The 14,977-nt window shown below is 41.7% G+C and overlaps 1 protein-coding gene across 3 annotated transcripts in view; it reads right to left on the bottom strand.

Annotated features, from left to right (window-relative positions):
• Positions 1–14,977, bottom strand: part of DSP (desmoplakin) — a gene marked incomplete at both ends in the record, with an annotated part of 56,914 nt that overhangs the window by 11,033 nt on the left and 30,904 nt on the right. For all 3 annotated transcript variants that reach the window (XM_080709829.1, XM_080709830.1, XM_080709831.1), the window contains 11 exons: positions 927–1,120; positions 2,414–2,552; positions 3,163–3,329; positions 4,538–4,764; positions 5,444–5,645; positions 6,830–6,956; positions 8,198–8,352; positions 10,903–11,055; positions 11,570–11,695; positions 12,554–12,649; positions 13,673–13,777. In XM_080709829.1, the coding sequence (XP_080565955.1) occupies positions 927–1,120; positions 2,414–2,552; positions 3,163–3,329; positions 4,538–4,764; positions 5,444–5,645; positions 6,830–6,956; positions 8,198–8,352; positions 10,903–11,055; positions 11,570–11,695; positions 12,554–12,649; positions 13,673–13,777 (1,691 nt within the window). The remainder of the gene's footprint in view (positions 1–926; positions 1,121–2,413; positions 2,553–3,162; positions 3,330–4,537; positions 4,765–5,443; positions 5,646–6,829; positions 6,957–8,197; positions 8,353–10,902; positions 11,056–11,569; positions 11,696–12,553; positions 12,650–13,672; positions 13,778–14,977) is intronic.

Below are 14,977 nucleotides of genomic sequence, written 5' to 3'. Positions count from 1 at the left end.
ATGGCCTAGCCAAACGATGAAACACTGTGCAGGCATAAAAATAAATGAAAAAAAAATTTTTTAAATGAAGGGCTGAACCGTGAAAGTACTCTACTACATAAAGTACACCAGTCACAAAAGGCCACATATTTTATGATTGCATTTATACAAAATGTCCAGAATGGACAAATCTAGAGAAGTGTAAATAGACTAGTGATCGCTGAGGCGTGGGGCATTGGGAGGTAATGGAAAGTGACTGCCATTGGGCATGGGGCTTATTTTGGGGGGTGATGAAAACATTCAAAACTCAGGTTGTAGAGCCAAGGGGGTAGCTCAGTGGTAGAGCGCTTGCCACCAAGTATGAGGCCCTGCATTCCATTCCCAGTGCCCCAACACACACACACACAAACCCCTCAGTTTTAGTGATGGTCACATAACTGAATACACAAAAGTCCACTAAGCTGCACCCTTTAAATAAGTGAACTGTATGGCATACGAATTATATTCCCACAGAGATTTTTTTAAAGCACTACTAGTAAGATGAATAATAAATACAGCAACCTAGTAGACCTTTTTTCAATAGCCTTTTTGAGACCCTCATTTGCAATAAGGCATTTTCTTTGCCAAAGATGTAATATTCACAGATTTATGGGGAAAGAAACCATTCAAAGCAGCTCTTCCTTCCAACAGTCATAACTCAAGTTTATATAGAGCACCAAAGAGCTCCTTAAACTTAAACAGCTTCTGCTGTTTCTCCAAGAACCCAAAAGGCCACTGTTGCATATAATTTTCATTTTAAATGAAGCCGCCTATGGGCAGTTTGGGAACAGTTAGGCTTGACTTCTACACAAGAAAAAAAAGCATTATTTTTGATAGTGATTGCATCAAGTAGCATTATCTACTTGAACCACCAAATGGAAAGAAAGTCAGGAAAGGGGTTGGCACACCTGTAGTCTATCTGTTTATCAATTTTTTGCCAGCGATCTGTCAGCTGGGTGACTTTTTCACTGAATTTGCCCAGATCCAGGTCATAGAGTGGATACTGCTGTGAAGTTTGAGAGTGGATCTGCTGGGCTTTCTGCAGTTCCGTCTTCATGGTAGCCAGCAATGACTTCTTCAAGTTTAAGTCATTTTTTATTTTCTGCAAAAGAGACAGAGAGAAAGAGACAGAAAGACAAATTAATCTCTTCTTCCACTATATGCTACACTGCAAATCAGTAAATTTTTTAAAAAAATGTTTGGGCCAGGCATGGTGACACACTTGTAATTCCAGTTCTTAGGAGGCCTAGACAGGAGGATCCCAGGTTCAAGACCAGCTTCAGCAAATAGTGAGACTCTCATTACCCTAGTGAGACACTGTTTCAAAATAAAAAAAAATAAAGTAAGGCTGGGGGTATAGCTCAGAGTTTCAATCCCCAGTGTCACACACACAAAGAAAAAAGCCAGGAGTGGTGGTGCATGCTTGTCATCCCAGCATTCAGGAGGCTGAGAGAGGAGGATTGGGGTTCGTGGACAGCCTCAGCTACTTAATTTGCAACTCAGTGAGCCCCTATTTCAACAATAAAAAGGCTAAAAAATAGGGCTGAGGGTATAACTTGGAGGTACAATGCCCCTGGGTTCCATCTCCAGTACCGTGAATAAGTAAATAAATAAGGTTCAGGGGCTCAAGGCATATAGTTCAGTGGTAAAAGTACATGATTATTATACACAAGGCCTGAGGAGTCAATCCCCAGCATACCAAAAAAAAGGGAACGTTTATAAAAGCCCTTATTCATATTTTTTAGTGAGAACCAACCCAGGAACAAATATTTACTAAACTGCAATTTCTCAGTAATCTAGTTCCCCATGCTACCCTGTTAAAAAAGAACTCAGTGCATAAAACGATTTAAGAAATGCTAAATATCACATTCCATTCTTGAATAGTTATAATGTCTATTAACATATTAAAGGCTCTAAGAAACTCTATAGTAAAGAAATCAATTTAACTCAGCATTCCCCAAACTAGTCCAACCACAAATTACTTTCTCCTATATAGTTTCTGCTAGCACCTGGCTGGAAAGTAGAGTTCCAGAAATGGCAGCTGATGATATCAACCATGTGTGGCCAATGAAAGCCACTAACCCTCAAAGCTCATGAGACTTAGTAGAAAATCGGAATAAAGTATAGATGCAGCTTATGCTAATATTTCAATGTTGACTCATTACTTGTAAGATGTTAATAATAAGAGAAACTAGGTGCAGCGTATATGACTGCTACTTTATCAATTTCTCTGTAAATCTATAGCTGTTCTGAAAATAAAGTGTCATTTCAAAAAGCAGAACACCACCAAAAACTAAAACATAAATCACTCATGAACACCTAGTGAGGCTTCACTATTTGGCGCTGAGTCCTGTATATTTCTGAGCCCCAGGCCTCTGTTCTAACTCTGGCTTACCTTCAGGCCACAGCGGTAAGCCTCCACTTTGTCCAGGTCCAGGCACACAGTCTCCTCTTCAGTGAGCCTGGCTTCGTAAACCTTTAGCATGTCTTCTGTCTGGAGAATGGCCTGGAGCAGTGCTCTCACTGAGCATAAGCTGGAAAGAGCAAGAGAGGCAGAGTTGCCCGTGACATAATCAGATGGTGAACATTGAGTTCTTGCCACTGTTCATGGCAGAGAACGATGTTAAAGCAGATATGTGTTACTTTGCCTTTGGGGAGCAGTAATTTTTTTCTATCATAATAAAGATCACCATTTCACATTAACTGAAGAATTAATTCCAAGTTCTAGTCGTAAAGTATACCTTAGTCCTAAGGCACATGGGAAGAGTTCTAAGATTTCAGAAAAGTGGAACTAACACAGTAAATCTCTACTAAAAAGAGAATCTGTGCCGGGCGTGGTGATGCACACCTATTTTCTCAGTACTTGAGAGGCTGAGACAGGAGGCTCAGAGATTCAAGGACGGCCTCAGATAAGTGAGACTCTCATCACCCTACTGAGCCTCTGTTTCAAAATAAAAATAAAATAGGACTGAGGGTGTAGCTCAGAAGTAGAATGTCCCGGGGTTCAATCCCCAGTATATTGAAAAAAAAAAGGACCCGCAAGACAAAAGCATCCAGTAAGCCCAAGTATATGGCAAAGGAAATCTGGCAAGAATGAAGCCTGAGGAAATCCAGGTACCTCAGATTACTGCTGGCGGTGCTTACCTATTTAAATAGCCATCCGTAACACCGTTGATATTTTCTAGTTTCTGAAACAGCCCAAATATCTCATTCTGTAGGTAGCAGTATTTTTCAGAACCTCTGAAGTTAGCAAGCATATCTTTAAGCTGGTTGAGAACTTCAGCAATTGCTTGTGAATCATTCTGTACACTCTGTCAAAAGAAAGGGAACTATTTTTGTTAATTGTCTTTTTTTTAAATTTACTTTTATTATAGGTATTTAAGTTGCACCGCATGCTATTTTCATATACATATGTGAAATGATTATTGAGGCAAATTAATATAGCCATCACCTCTCACAGTTATTTGAGTGTATGTGTTTATGTTAAGAGCACATAAAAGTTATCCTCTAGCCAGGAGTGGTAGCGCACGCTTGTAATCCCAGCATTTGGGAGGCTGAGACGGGAGGATCGTGTTTTGCAGACAGCCTCAGCTACTTAGTGAGGCCTCTGCAACTTAGTGAGACCCCTGCAACTTAGTGAGACCCTGCCTCAAAATAAAGAATAAAAAATAGGGCTGGGGGTGTCACTCAGAGGCAGAATGCCCGTGGGTTTCATCCTTAGTACTGCAAAAAAAAAAAAAAAAAAAAGCTATCCTCTTAGCAAGTATTTTTTTAATAGTACAAGTGTTTTTAATATTACAATAATATTATTACCTAAGCCATATAGGTAATAGATATTATTACCCATAGTCTTTCTGCTATAGGACTCTAGACAACTGCCAAGTGTGCATCCTCTGATATTTTTTCTTCCCTAGTCCCCTCCCTGGTAATCAGTGCTCTCTTTTCTGTATCTATGAGTCTTTTTAAGATTAAATACAAAGTGAGATCACACAGTACTGTGTCTGATTTATTTCACATAGCATAATGATCTCCTCCAGGTTTATTCATATTGTTGCAATCAGTAGATTTTTTTTTTTTGGCAGGGGAGTACTGGAAATTAAACCCAGGGTGGTCCTATCTCTGAGTTATGCCCCCCAGCCCTTTTTATTTTGAAACAAGTTCTTGCTAAATTGCTGAGGCTGGCCTCAAACCTGAGATCCTCTTGTCTCAGATTCCCACATACTGGGATTACAAGTGTGCACCACCATGCCCAGCTAGAATTGTTTTTAAGGCTTAATAATACTCTATTGAAAACAGAACAGTTTTGGTACACCGTGATCATAAAGATAGATTAGTCCTCTGCATTATAGCTATGTGATGTGTAAGATCATTTTGCCCTTAAAACATCCTCTTTGTGGCAATAGAACACAGACTAATATACTTGCCTATAAACATGTAAATCAAGAACTTTTCAGTTCATTTACAGAGAGATATAAAAAAAATAAATGTGGAATCAGAAGAAACATTGATGGCTGCTCACCTTGAGCTCATTAATCTTCACTGTGATGTGGTGCGTAGACCCCTGGTCCGTGAGCAGAAGGTTCTTCAGTGTCATCCTGCCCTCACAGTGCTCCATCTGCCTGCGAATCTTCTGGAGCTCCATCAGCAACCATGTTTCTTGCTTGTCATTTTCTCTATTGGTTTCAATTACTTTATTATGGTTGACATCTTGGCAGGTACCAAGGTGAGTGATTTCAGTTGTGGTTACTGCAAAAATAAATTGGGACCATTAAAAAAAAAAATCAGAGGATTCCTAGCTAGCAAGGTGCTAGCTAGGTCTCAAAAAACATCCATACTGCATTCAAGTATGCCTATTTCTTTTTATTTCATTCCAGAAATTCAATGTATAAATGAACTTGATATAGATCTGCTATGGTTTGGATAAGGCTCCTCTTTCCCCTCACACTCCCCCGAGATCCATATGCTGGAAGATTGGTCCCTAATGTGACATTACTGAGAGAGATGGAAGGACCTTTAAGAGGTGGGCCTAGTGAGAATGATCAGATTATGGGGCTCCACCCTCAGAAAGAATTAATGCCCATCTCTTGGCAGTGGGTAAAGTCCCTAGAAAGTGGATTAGTACTCTAGAGAGCAAGCTGCTTTAAAGTGAGGCCACCCCATGCACACGGCCCTTCTGTGGGCACCTACACTGTTAATGATTCAGCCACAGACACTATACTATTTAAACTTCCCAGCCACCAGAACTGTGAGCTAAATTGACCCCTTTTCTTTCCAAATTACTCAACTGCAGGCATTTTGTTTGAGCAACACAATACAAAGACAATATCTTTCAGAGAAATGGTTCTGGTGCTAGCTTTATACAAACTACTTTCTTTTTAAAACTGCATGTGTATTTGATACAAAGAGAAAGATGTCCCAGGCTCACCTGTCTGGTGCTGGGGGTGGCCAGGGAGCTGAATGACCAGGGTCTGGTAATGCTTCTGTGCATCGGTGAACTGAGACTGCATTCTTCGCTTGTCATCATCTCCAAACATCTCAGAGCCCTGGCTATTTCTGATGAACTCTTGGTAATGCAACTCAAGGTCCGCTATCGTCTTCATGTAGTCTTCCTGTCGCATGGTTTTCAGCTGGAAGTCAATTGGCCAAAGAAAATCAGCAGAAGTGACTGACAAGTTGTGATCCACCCCCCCATCTAAACACACACACACACACACACACACACACACACACACACACACACACGGCACAACCAAGAAGAGTTAGCCAAAAACACTCCCAGTATATGGGGCTCAATGTCTTCAAGGGTTTAGTCATTGTTCTTTAGAACCACAGTAGTAGACCTACGATCCTCGACTCTGGGGTACTGGGGATTAAGCCGCAGGGCCAGTGTGCATGCTGAGCAGGCGTTCTTCCTCTGAACTACATCCCAGTCCCCACCCACCTTTTGTTGAAGACAAGACCTCACTAAGTTGCCCAGGTTGACCTTAAACTTGCGATTCTCCTACCGCAGCCTCCCGAGTAGCTGGGATTATAGGTATGCCCCACTGCACCAGACCCAATTTGTTTTCCCTATTGAATTTTTTTTCTTTCAACACAATATTACTCAGAAGCCCCAAATTTAAAACAGAGCCTAGCAAAGCTACTCTGGCTATAGAGAGAAAAGGCACTCAGGGGAATCCAAAACCTTACCCACCCTGAGCCCCTCTTCTCACTTGCTCCTTGGCCTCTAAAGGACTGAGATCTTCAAACCATGACTTAAAAACTGCTGACCTAGAGTAGTTAATGCCTCCAGTACTCCTCCAAGACTTCCATCCCTGCCTTCGCTTCTGTGATATACAGCTTGCCATCTATGACTTAATTCTCCATTATATCTAAGAATAAGATCTAGAATATTACAGGCCCACGTTGCCTTTTGCACAGAACCTCCAGCTTGCCAAAGCACTCCAATTAGTATTTCTGTCTGTCTCATAAACAGCTATGTGCTCATTTCTCCTGGGATCTTTGTTGTTTGCGGTGCTGGGGTCGGAACCCAGGGCCTCACACATGCTGGGCCAAGGCTTTTCCACTGAGCTCTACCTCCTGCCCCAGGCTGTTCTATTTTAGACAGACGAGAACCTCTCCAGAAGGCTGAGCAGCTTCACTTGATGAAATGCAAAAGCATTAGCCGCCCAGCTTGAAGGTCTGCCTAGGGGCTAGGAGTAGCTCCGTGGTAAACACTTGCTTAGCATGCATAAGGCCATGGCTGGGAAGGGGCACTGCGACGGGCGGCACGGCACTCCCTCGGACAGCACAAGTGGTCCCAAGGACGTACCTTGGCGATGGTCATGGCCCTGATCTTCTCGATGTCGATCATGCAGTAGTGCCAAGACACCAGGCTCTTCATGTTGATGTACAGCTGGTTCCACAGAGCCAAGATGGCTTCGTAGTACTGCTCAATCCTGAAAGGCACACAAGGACGGCACACTACAGCCAAACCTACACACTCCAACTCAAACGGGAAACCTGGTTGTGTTTATACAGTAGCCCAAAAAATGAAACGATCCCTCACAAAGAGGTATACGCATACTTTTTAAAACTATCAATGTTTCAATGTATTTGAACTCGTCTCCTCCCCAAAAGTCCATTCTCCGTTTTATCTACATTAGCATAGATCAGCAGGGTATGGTGACACAGGCCTGTTATCTCAATACTGAAGACGTTGAGACAGGAGGATCACAGGTTCAACGCCAGCCTTAGCAACTTAGTGAGGCCCTCAGCAACTTAGCAATACTCTGTTTTAAAATAAAAAATAAAATAGTCTAGAGGTGTAGCTCGGAGCAACACCCCTAGGCTCAGTCCCCAGGACCGATAACAATCATCATCATCATCATCGAATCATTTTGGTTGAAACATGCAGTACAATTTGGGGTTGTATTTTTGTCAGCAACTTTTTGACTAACAGAGGTGTAATGAAGCAGGACGGATATGTCAGATGCTGATGGCAGCCAAATCCTGGTCATGAGGACAAGGGAATTCATTGAGCTACTCTCTCTGCAAGTGGCTGCAGATTTCCACACTGAAATGTTTAAGAGAATCTGCTGAGGACCATCAGTAAAATAAATGCTCTCCCTCTCTATTGGTGAGCAAATATTGATGTTAAAATAGCATTTTATATTTAGCCATTTTACATGGCTCCATGAAAAATGGCTGGTTTGAGCAGATGTGGTGGTGCATGCTTGTAATCCCAGCATTTGGGAGGCTGAGATAGGAGGATCGCAGTTCGCAGACAGCCTCAGCTACTTAGTAAGGCTCTTTGCAATTCAATGAGACCCAGTTTCAAAATAAAAAGAATAAAAAATAGGACTAGGAGTGTAGCTCAGAGGAAGAATGCCCATGGGTTCCATTCCCAGTACCGAAAAAAAAAAAAAGATTGCTTTGCCAGAAGAAAACACGTTCACCGTGTACAATAAGTATCATTCACTCCTGCCCCTGCACTATTAGGTGTTCTTTTTCAACCTTCAGTAATGACGGTGGTGTCTTCCACATAAAAAATTGCAAGACAAAGTAAAATGGCCTTCGCCGGGTTCCTTTTTTGGGAGACAATCACAGTAAAAACAAATGCGGGTCTAAGCTTCTTGTCAGAGCGCCCCCCCACACACCTGCATTCAGGCCATGGCTGCCAGGACCTTCGACGACTTACTTGCAAGAGAGGTCCACGGCCAGTGGGTTTGGCGGAGGAATGATGAGCCCCACGGAAGGCACGAGCATGTCCACGCCGCCCGGGCCCGTCACGTACCACTTGCTGCGCTCGTTGTTGTCCTTCAGGATGCACTCGTCCCCTTTGTGCACGATTTTCTGTAAGGAAAGCGGCCTGCATTTCAGCTTCAGTCATAGGCGCATGTTTTTGTCTTTTTTCTCAAAAATGAAAATGTGTTAACTGTTGACGCTCTTACTCTCTTCACCTCAAAGGAAGCTGGTCATCATACGGCTGAACAAAAGTAATGCTTCAAATAATCCACGTGAGCCCAGAGAGGCAAGCGCTCTGCTACTGAGCCACAGGACCATGGGCAACGGAACTTCACCCCACTGTGTTTCTATTTTGTGAGTTCATGTTATATATTACACCTTAATGTGGTGGTGGTGGGGGGGGTTCTTGTCTCACCCGTTTGCTTTTAAAATTAAAAAATAGCTAGGCGCGGTGGCACATGCCTATAATCCCAGTACTTGAGAGGCTGAGACAGGAAGATCGTGGCTTTGAGACGAGCCTCAGCAACTCAGCTCAGTGAAACCCTGTTTCAAACAGAATGCCCCTGTGTTTGATGCCCAGTACCAAAATAATTTTTTTTTTTTTTTTTGCAGTTTTGGGGATAGAACCCAGGGGCGTTCTACCTCCAAGCTACACCCCCAGCCCTATTTTTTTTATTCTTTACTTTGAAACCAGGTCTCACTAAGTTGCAAGGGGCCTCACTAAGTAGCTGAGACTGGCCACGAACTGCGATCCTCCGGTTTCAGCCTCCCAAATGCTGGGATTACAAGTGTGCGCCACCACGCCTGGTGCAAAATAATATTTTTAAAATAAAAACAAAAACAGCCGGGCATGATGCCACACACTTGTAATCCCCGCACTTGGGAGGTGGAGACAGGAGGATCACACGGGTTCAAAGCTAGCCTCGCTGGCTTAAGAGACCCTGTATCCAAATAAAAAATATAAAAAATAGGTCTGGGAGTGTAGCCTGGAGGTAGAAGGGTTCCATCCCCAATACCACCAAATAAACAAACAAACAAACAAACAAACAAACATTCTGGTATTGGTCTCCAGGAAAAATTGATTTTTAAAAATAACTCCAGCATCTAAATATCTTCACTAATCACACCAGTATCTATATAGTTTCTTACAATGGCCGCTTAGGGACTGGGGTGTAGCTCAATGATACAGTATACGTAAGAGGCCCTGGCTACAACCTTCAGAACCACAAAAAATAAAAGTAAAAATGAATTTTAAAAAGGGCTCTTAAAAGATGAAGCTAGTCAGGTGTGATGGTGCATGCTTGTAATCTCAGTACTTGGGAGGCTGAGACAGGATGATTGAAGGTTTGAGGCCAGCCTCAGCAAGTAAAGAGACCCTCAACAATCTAGTGATACCCTGTTTCAAAAGAAAAAAGTAAAATAGGGCTGGGATATAGCTCGGAGGTAGAATGCCCCTGGGTTCAATTTCCAGTAAAATACACACACAACACACACACACACACACACACACACACACACACACACACACACACACACACAAATTTTTATGGATTTCAATTGCCATCCCAACTTCATTCTTAATCCTCACCACACAAATTCTTGAAACATAACACATGGTAGAATAGATTCTAACATATTTTAAAGTTTATTTGATGATCTAGTCACACATTTTATATTTCCTAAATCCTCTATAATTTTATAAGAAAACATCTGTGAGAAACATGTAAATAACTACTAAAGCCAAGCCATCTTCCTATATATATGCTCATATCCATCCCAGAGCCTACAGCATGGTGTGATTACTGCATTAAATTTGCAATGACATTCAGTTTAAAGTCTGCATAATGCTGTTATTTCTCTTTTTTTTTTTGTCAGAAACTTAACGATGAAAATGATTATAGGTAAATAAGGGTTTATTTAAAAATATCTTTTGTTTTGTGGTACCGGAGATAGAACCCAGGGGCATTCTACCCCAATTCCTGTTTTATTCTTTTATTTTTAAATAGGGTCTCACTAAGTTGAGGCTGGCTACAAACCCATGATCCTCCTGTCTCAGGCTCCCAGGTACTGGGATTACAAGCATGTGCCACTGTGCCCAGCTTAGATAAGTAAGTTTTACATACTAAAAGAAGTATTAAGCCTAACAGTGAATATTGAACCCATTCTACTTCCAAGACACATCTCAGCCCTTTTTAAATTTTATTTTGAAACAGGGTCTCTCTAAGTTGCTGGGGCTGGCCACAAACCTGCAATCCTCCTGTCTCAGCCTCCCAAATATTGGTATTACAGGCATACACCATCATGCCAGTCTTAAAATTAACTTTTTTGGTAAGCTCCAAAAATAACTATTGTCCTAGGCTGGGTGTAACTCAGTGGTAGTATGCACATGAGGCTCTTTATTCAATCCCCAGCACCAGGGGGAGGGAAAAAAAAAAGAAAAGAAAAAAAAAAAACCCTCTCATCCTATTTACTGATAGCTCTCAAATGACTCAGAACAGAAGTGAGCCACAGCCTTTGTTCAATGGGTTGCTGCTTTCTATATGAAAGAAGAGAGATAACTATGGGGCTTATTGAAACTGAGATTAAATTTTGCTCTTGATTGCCAAAAATCTTTATGGAAAGAAAGGGAACCTTCTGGATCATTCTGGATACACATACCTGGTCTTGTTTGTAGTCACAGAGAGCCCTGAGAATAATGGGTTTGTTGCTCCGGTAGTCGGGGTTCCGCGGTTTCAGCTGTACAATCTTCTTGGATTTGTTTACCAAGTTTTGCACCTGACGCTTATATTCAAGAATTTTCTCTCGTTCTTTCTGCAATTTCAAATAAAGTCATCCTTTAGTATCAATGCCCTGTGAATTTTAGAGATCTCCAGTTGACACTGACGTAGCTACTACAACATTATAAATCGAGTATTACTCTAGTTGAAGTAGCAGGAATAAGCCACAAATTCATCTATGGGGAATAGGAGGGCCTTTCATAAGAAGCCTTTCCAGGATCTGTGTGAAGCAAGCATGCTCTTCCTTTGTATAGAAGGGCCATGCTGACAAAACTTGAAGTATGCTTTCCCGCCTGGAGTTGGCATGGCCCGTAACCAGTGTTGATCTTTCAGGATTTGTTTTCAAATTATCCAGATAATGAAGCAAACGACATTCTCAAAAGTATTTGAGAATACAAATAATTTCATTTTGAGAAAAGGCACTGAAAGAGGAAGGAAGGGTTGGCTTGAGCTTGGGGTGTGCACTGTACAGTAATCCCAAAGAGCAACCACTGGGGGTGCAGTAATCTCCCCCAGCACAGCCGCTGAGGTTCGGGGTAAGAGGATACCTCCAGTTCCTTGATCTGCTCCAGCAGGTGCTGCAGGGGCATGGTCTTGTCACAGGGGTACTTCTTCCTGATGGAGTCCTGCAGGCCTTTCAGGTAAGCCTCAGTTGACTGGGCCTCTTCAAAGAACTGTTAGGGATGAGAGTGACCCCACATGAATGGAAAGTGATGTAGGAGGCAGTATCACTGCCCTATTTTGGATCTTGAATGGCCCTCATGGCTTGGTATCCCAGGTGGTGTTATTGGGAGGTAGGGGGGACTTTCAGAGGTGGGGCCTTGTGGGAGGTCTTTAGGTTACTGGGGCATGCCCTTGAAGGGGATTTATGAGACTTTGGCCTCTTCCTTCCTTCTTTTCCTCCCTGCCTACTTATATAAGAGGCCTGCATTGCCGCACACTCCTCCATGATGTGCTACCCGTCAATCACGTACTAAAGCATCCAAAACTGAGAGGCAGAACGAACCTTTTCTCTTCCTAATTACCTCAGATATTTTGTTATAGCGATAGAAAGCTAATAATCATTTAGTAGTTCTGTTTTAAGGTCTATTTTCTCTAAGCCTCTCTTTGATACATGGCTAAAGAGGACAAAGCAAAAAGCATCTACAGATGTGATAGAAAGAGACGGAATGACTAGAGACCAGGTTACAAATCTATGTTTCTCTAAACCGAGAACCAATACTTAGGATCAAGATGGTATTTTCAAGGTTATATTCAGCACTTTCTAAAGCATACTCAAAAAATAAGGTAACTTTTCTGTGCAGAAGTTTTTCAATTTAATGCCATCCCATTTATTTATTCTCACTCTTATGTATGGGTAGGCATGGACAGCTGCATGAGATCTGAGGGAAACACTCCAAGACATATGTGCATGTTTGTTAAATTACTTTGAACCTCACTAAGATGTATAATTACAATACACCCGTAAAAGTGTTTTTAAAAAAGATAAGGCAGTAAGACCTAAAGGTGATAAAATCATTAAGTGTAAGAACCTGAAAGTAGGCAGCATTTTCTTTGAGATGAACATCAATGCATTTGGTGATCTGTAGGATCCAGCTCCACTGCGTCTGGAGAGTGTCCATGTATGCCTGCAATAAAAAGAAACCAGCAGTTTACCTCCACCCAACACACAAAGACAGAGAGATGTATATTCTTAGAGACACATGTGAGCCTGATGAAAGCTATGAAAAACCTTTTTACCTAATTCCCAGTCGAGCAAACTTTGTCTACTAACTAAAAACAGAATCTCCCACCAGAGAATCCTCGGTATGGGAGGAATTAAATTTTCAAATTCAGCTTTTGCAAGTAGCTACCATTAGGAATATTAATCAAAATATGTCTTCTCCAAATGAAGCAGCTACTGACCAAGTAGAACAGGCAGTGTGGAGAGCACTGGAGTTTCCCTCTGCCGCACCCAGCCCTGCTCCTGGACAGGTGCTCGATCGTGGGGAGGTCTGAAGCATCCAAGCAGACAGCTGGGAGGGCAGCGACTTTTACCAACTGACATGGAAGCTTCGATTCAAGAGTCAACGTGGCCACACCAGTGCAACACCTAATGAATGTCAACCTTGAGCACAGCATCAGAGAGCTGTCTCTGGCAGAGTTCAACAAACTACCACCCAAGAGCCACATTTGGCCTGCTGCTTGGATTTGTAAATAAAGTTTTATTGGAACACGGCCATACTTGTTCATTTACATATTTTCTAGGGCTGCTTTTGCAATACAATGGCAGAATTCAGTAACCGTGACAAAGACCACAGCACCCACAAGTCTGAAATATTTATCTGTTTTTATCCAGAAAAAGTGTACCAACCCCTGGGCTAGGGTATTGATCCCAAAATTTAAAAAAAAAAAAAAAGTTGCTGTAGCTTTATGATGTAGAATTAATTGTTCATCTAGAAAGTGATACTTTATGAAAAAATATATAATAAATATATATAATAAAAATATATATATAATATATATATAATAAAATATAAATTCTACTTAGGTTTAAATTTCATTTATATTTTTATTTTTCCCTTTTCCCTAAAATAGATATTCTATTTATATTTAATTTTATTTAAATTTCAATTCCTATTTTCTTAAAATATAAATCTTATGGAACCAACCTCAATTTTATCTGAGGCTGGATGCTGATTGAGAACAAGTTGGTCACTTTCTTGCTTCAGCTTATTGAGCTCTTTTTCCTTGACTTCCAGTTGACTCATGCGTATCTGTGGGGGGAAAAAAACTTTAAAGCAAATCTCCTGCAGGCTTTTGCCACCCCAAGAATTAATTAATTAATTAATTTATTTATTTTATTTTATTTATTTATTTTTTTGGTGGTACTGGGGGTGGAACCCAGGGGCTTTCTACCTTCTGGCTATACTCCCAGACCTATCTTATACTTTATTTGGAAACAGGGTCTCACTAAGTTGCTGAGAGCCCCACTACGCAGCTGAGGCTGGCTTCGAACCTGTGTGATCATCCTGTCTCAGCCTCCCAAGCGCGGGGATTACAAGCGTGCGCCACCACGCTCGGCTACCATCCCAAGAATTTAACGGAAGCTAAGTACAAAACAGGTTTTTGGAAATTAACAATGTCAAAGACTTGTGTTGGGTTTTCCCCAAGAATCACAGCATTTTTAAGGCTGGAAAGGATGTTTGTGATGGGACACATGTGACTGAGGTGTCAAACTGGCGACAGGGCCTGTCCTAGGTCATGCCAGAGGAGTAACAGCTATGATACCTGCTGTTAAGATTTGGGTGTTTTTGTTTTGCTTTTCAAACTTTGGGATATTGACATTATATATATATATTGAGATATCCTTGGGATGAGACCCAAATCTAAACATGAAATTCACTTACATGCTTCTTATACACCTTCTATACATAGCCCAAAGGTGTGTGTGTGCGCACATGCACGCACGCGCTTACTGGGGATTGAACCCAGAGGAATTCTACTTCCAAGATACATCTCAGCCCTTTTTTTCAATTTTTATTCTGAAACAGGGTCTCACCAGGCTGCTGAGAGGCTTGCTAAGATACTGGGGCTGGTCTTGGACCTGTGATCCTCCCAAGTACTGGGATTACAGGTGTGCCCAGCCCAAAGGTAACTTTATATAATATTTTAGCATGCTTGAGTTTTGTCTGTGACTTTTCACATGGGGTCAGGTATTAAGATTTTCCATTTAGGGTGATATGTGGATGCTGAAAGTTTCCAATTTCATAGCATTTTGGACTTCAGAGTTTCAATGAGATGCTCAAGCTGTTCTAATTCCTCATTTCAGATTTCCATCTACCATATCGCAGAGTGCTACCCCACGCCAAGTTATCTGAATGAGCCGATTTTCACCCTACCTAGCCACTTCCCTCCGACATATTAAACAGTGAGTTGGGGGAAAGGGGAGAATGTTTTTAGCCAGGCATATCGTA

The sequence above is a fragment of the Muscardinus avellanarius genome, assembly GCF_963383645.1.
Source record: "Muscardinus avellanarius genome assembly, chromosome: 14".
NCBI classification, from domain to species: Eukaryota; Metazoa; Chordata; class Mammalia; order Rodentia; family Gliridae; genus Muscardinus; species Muscardinus avellanarius.
This window is presented reverse-complemented; position numbering and strand designations above follow the sequence as displayed.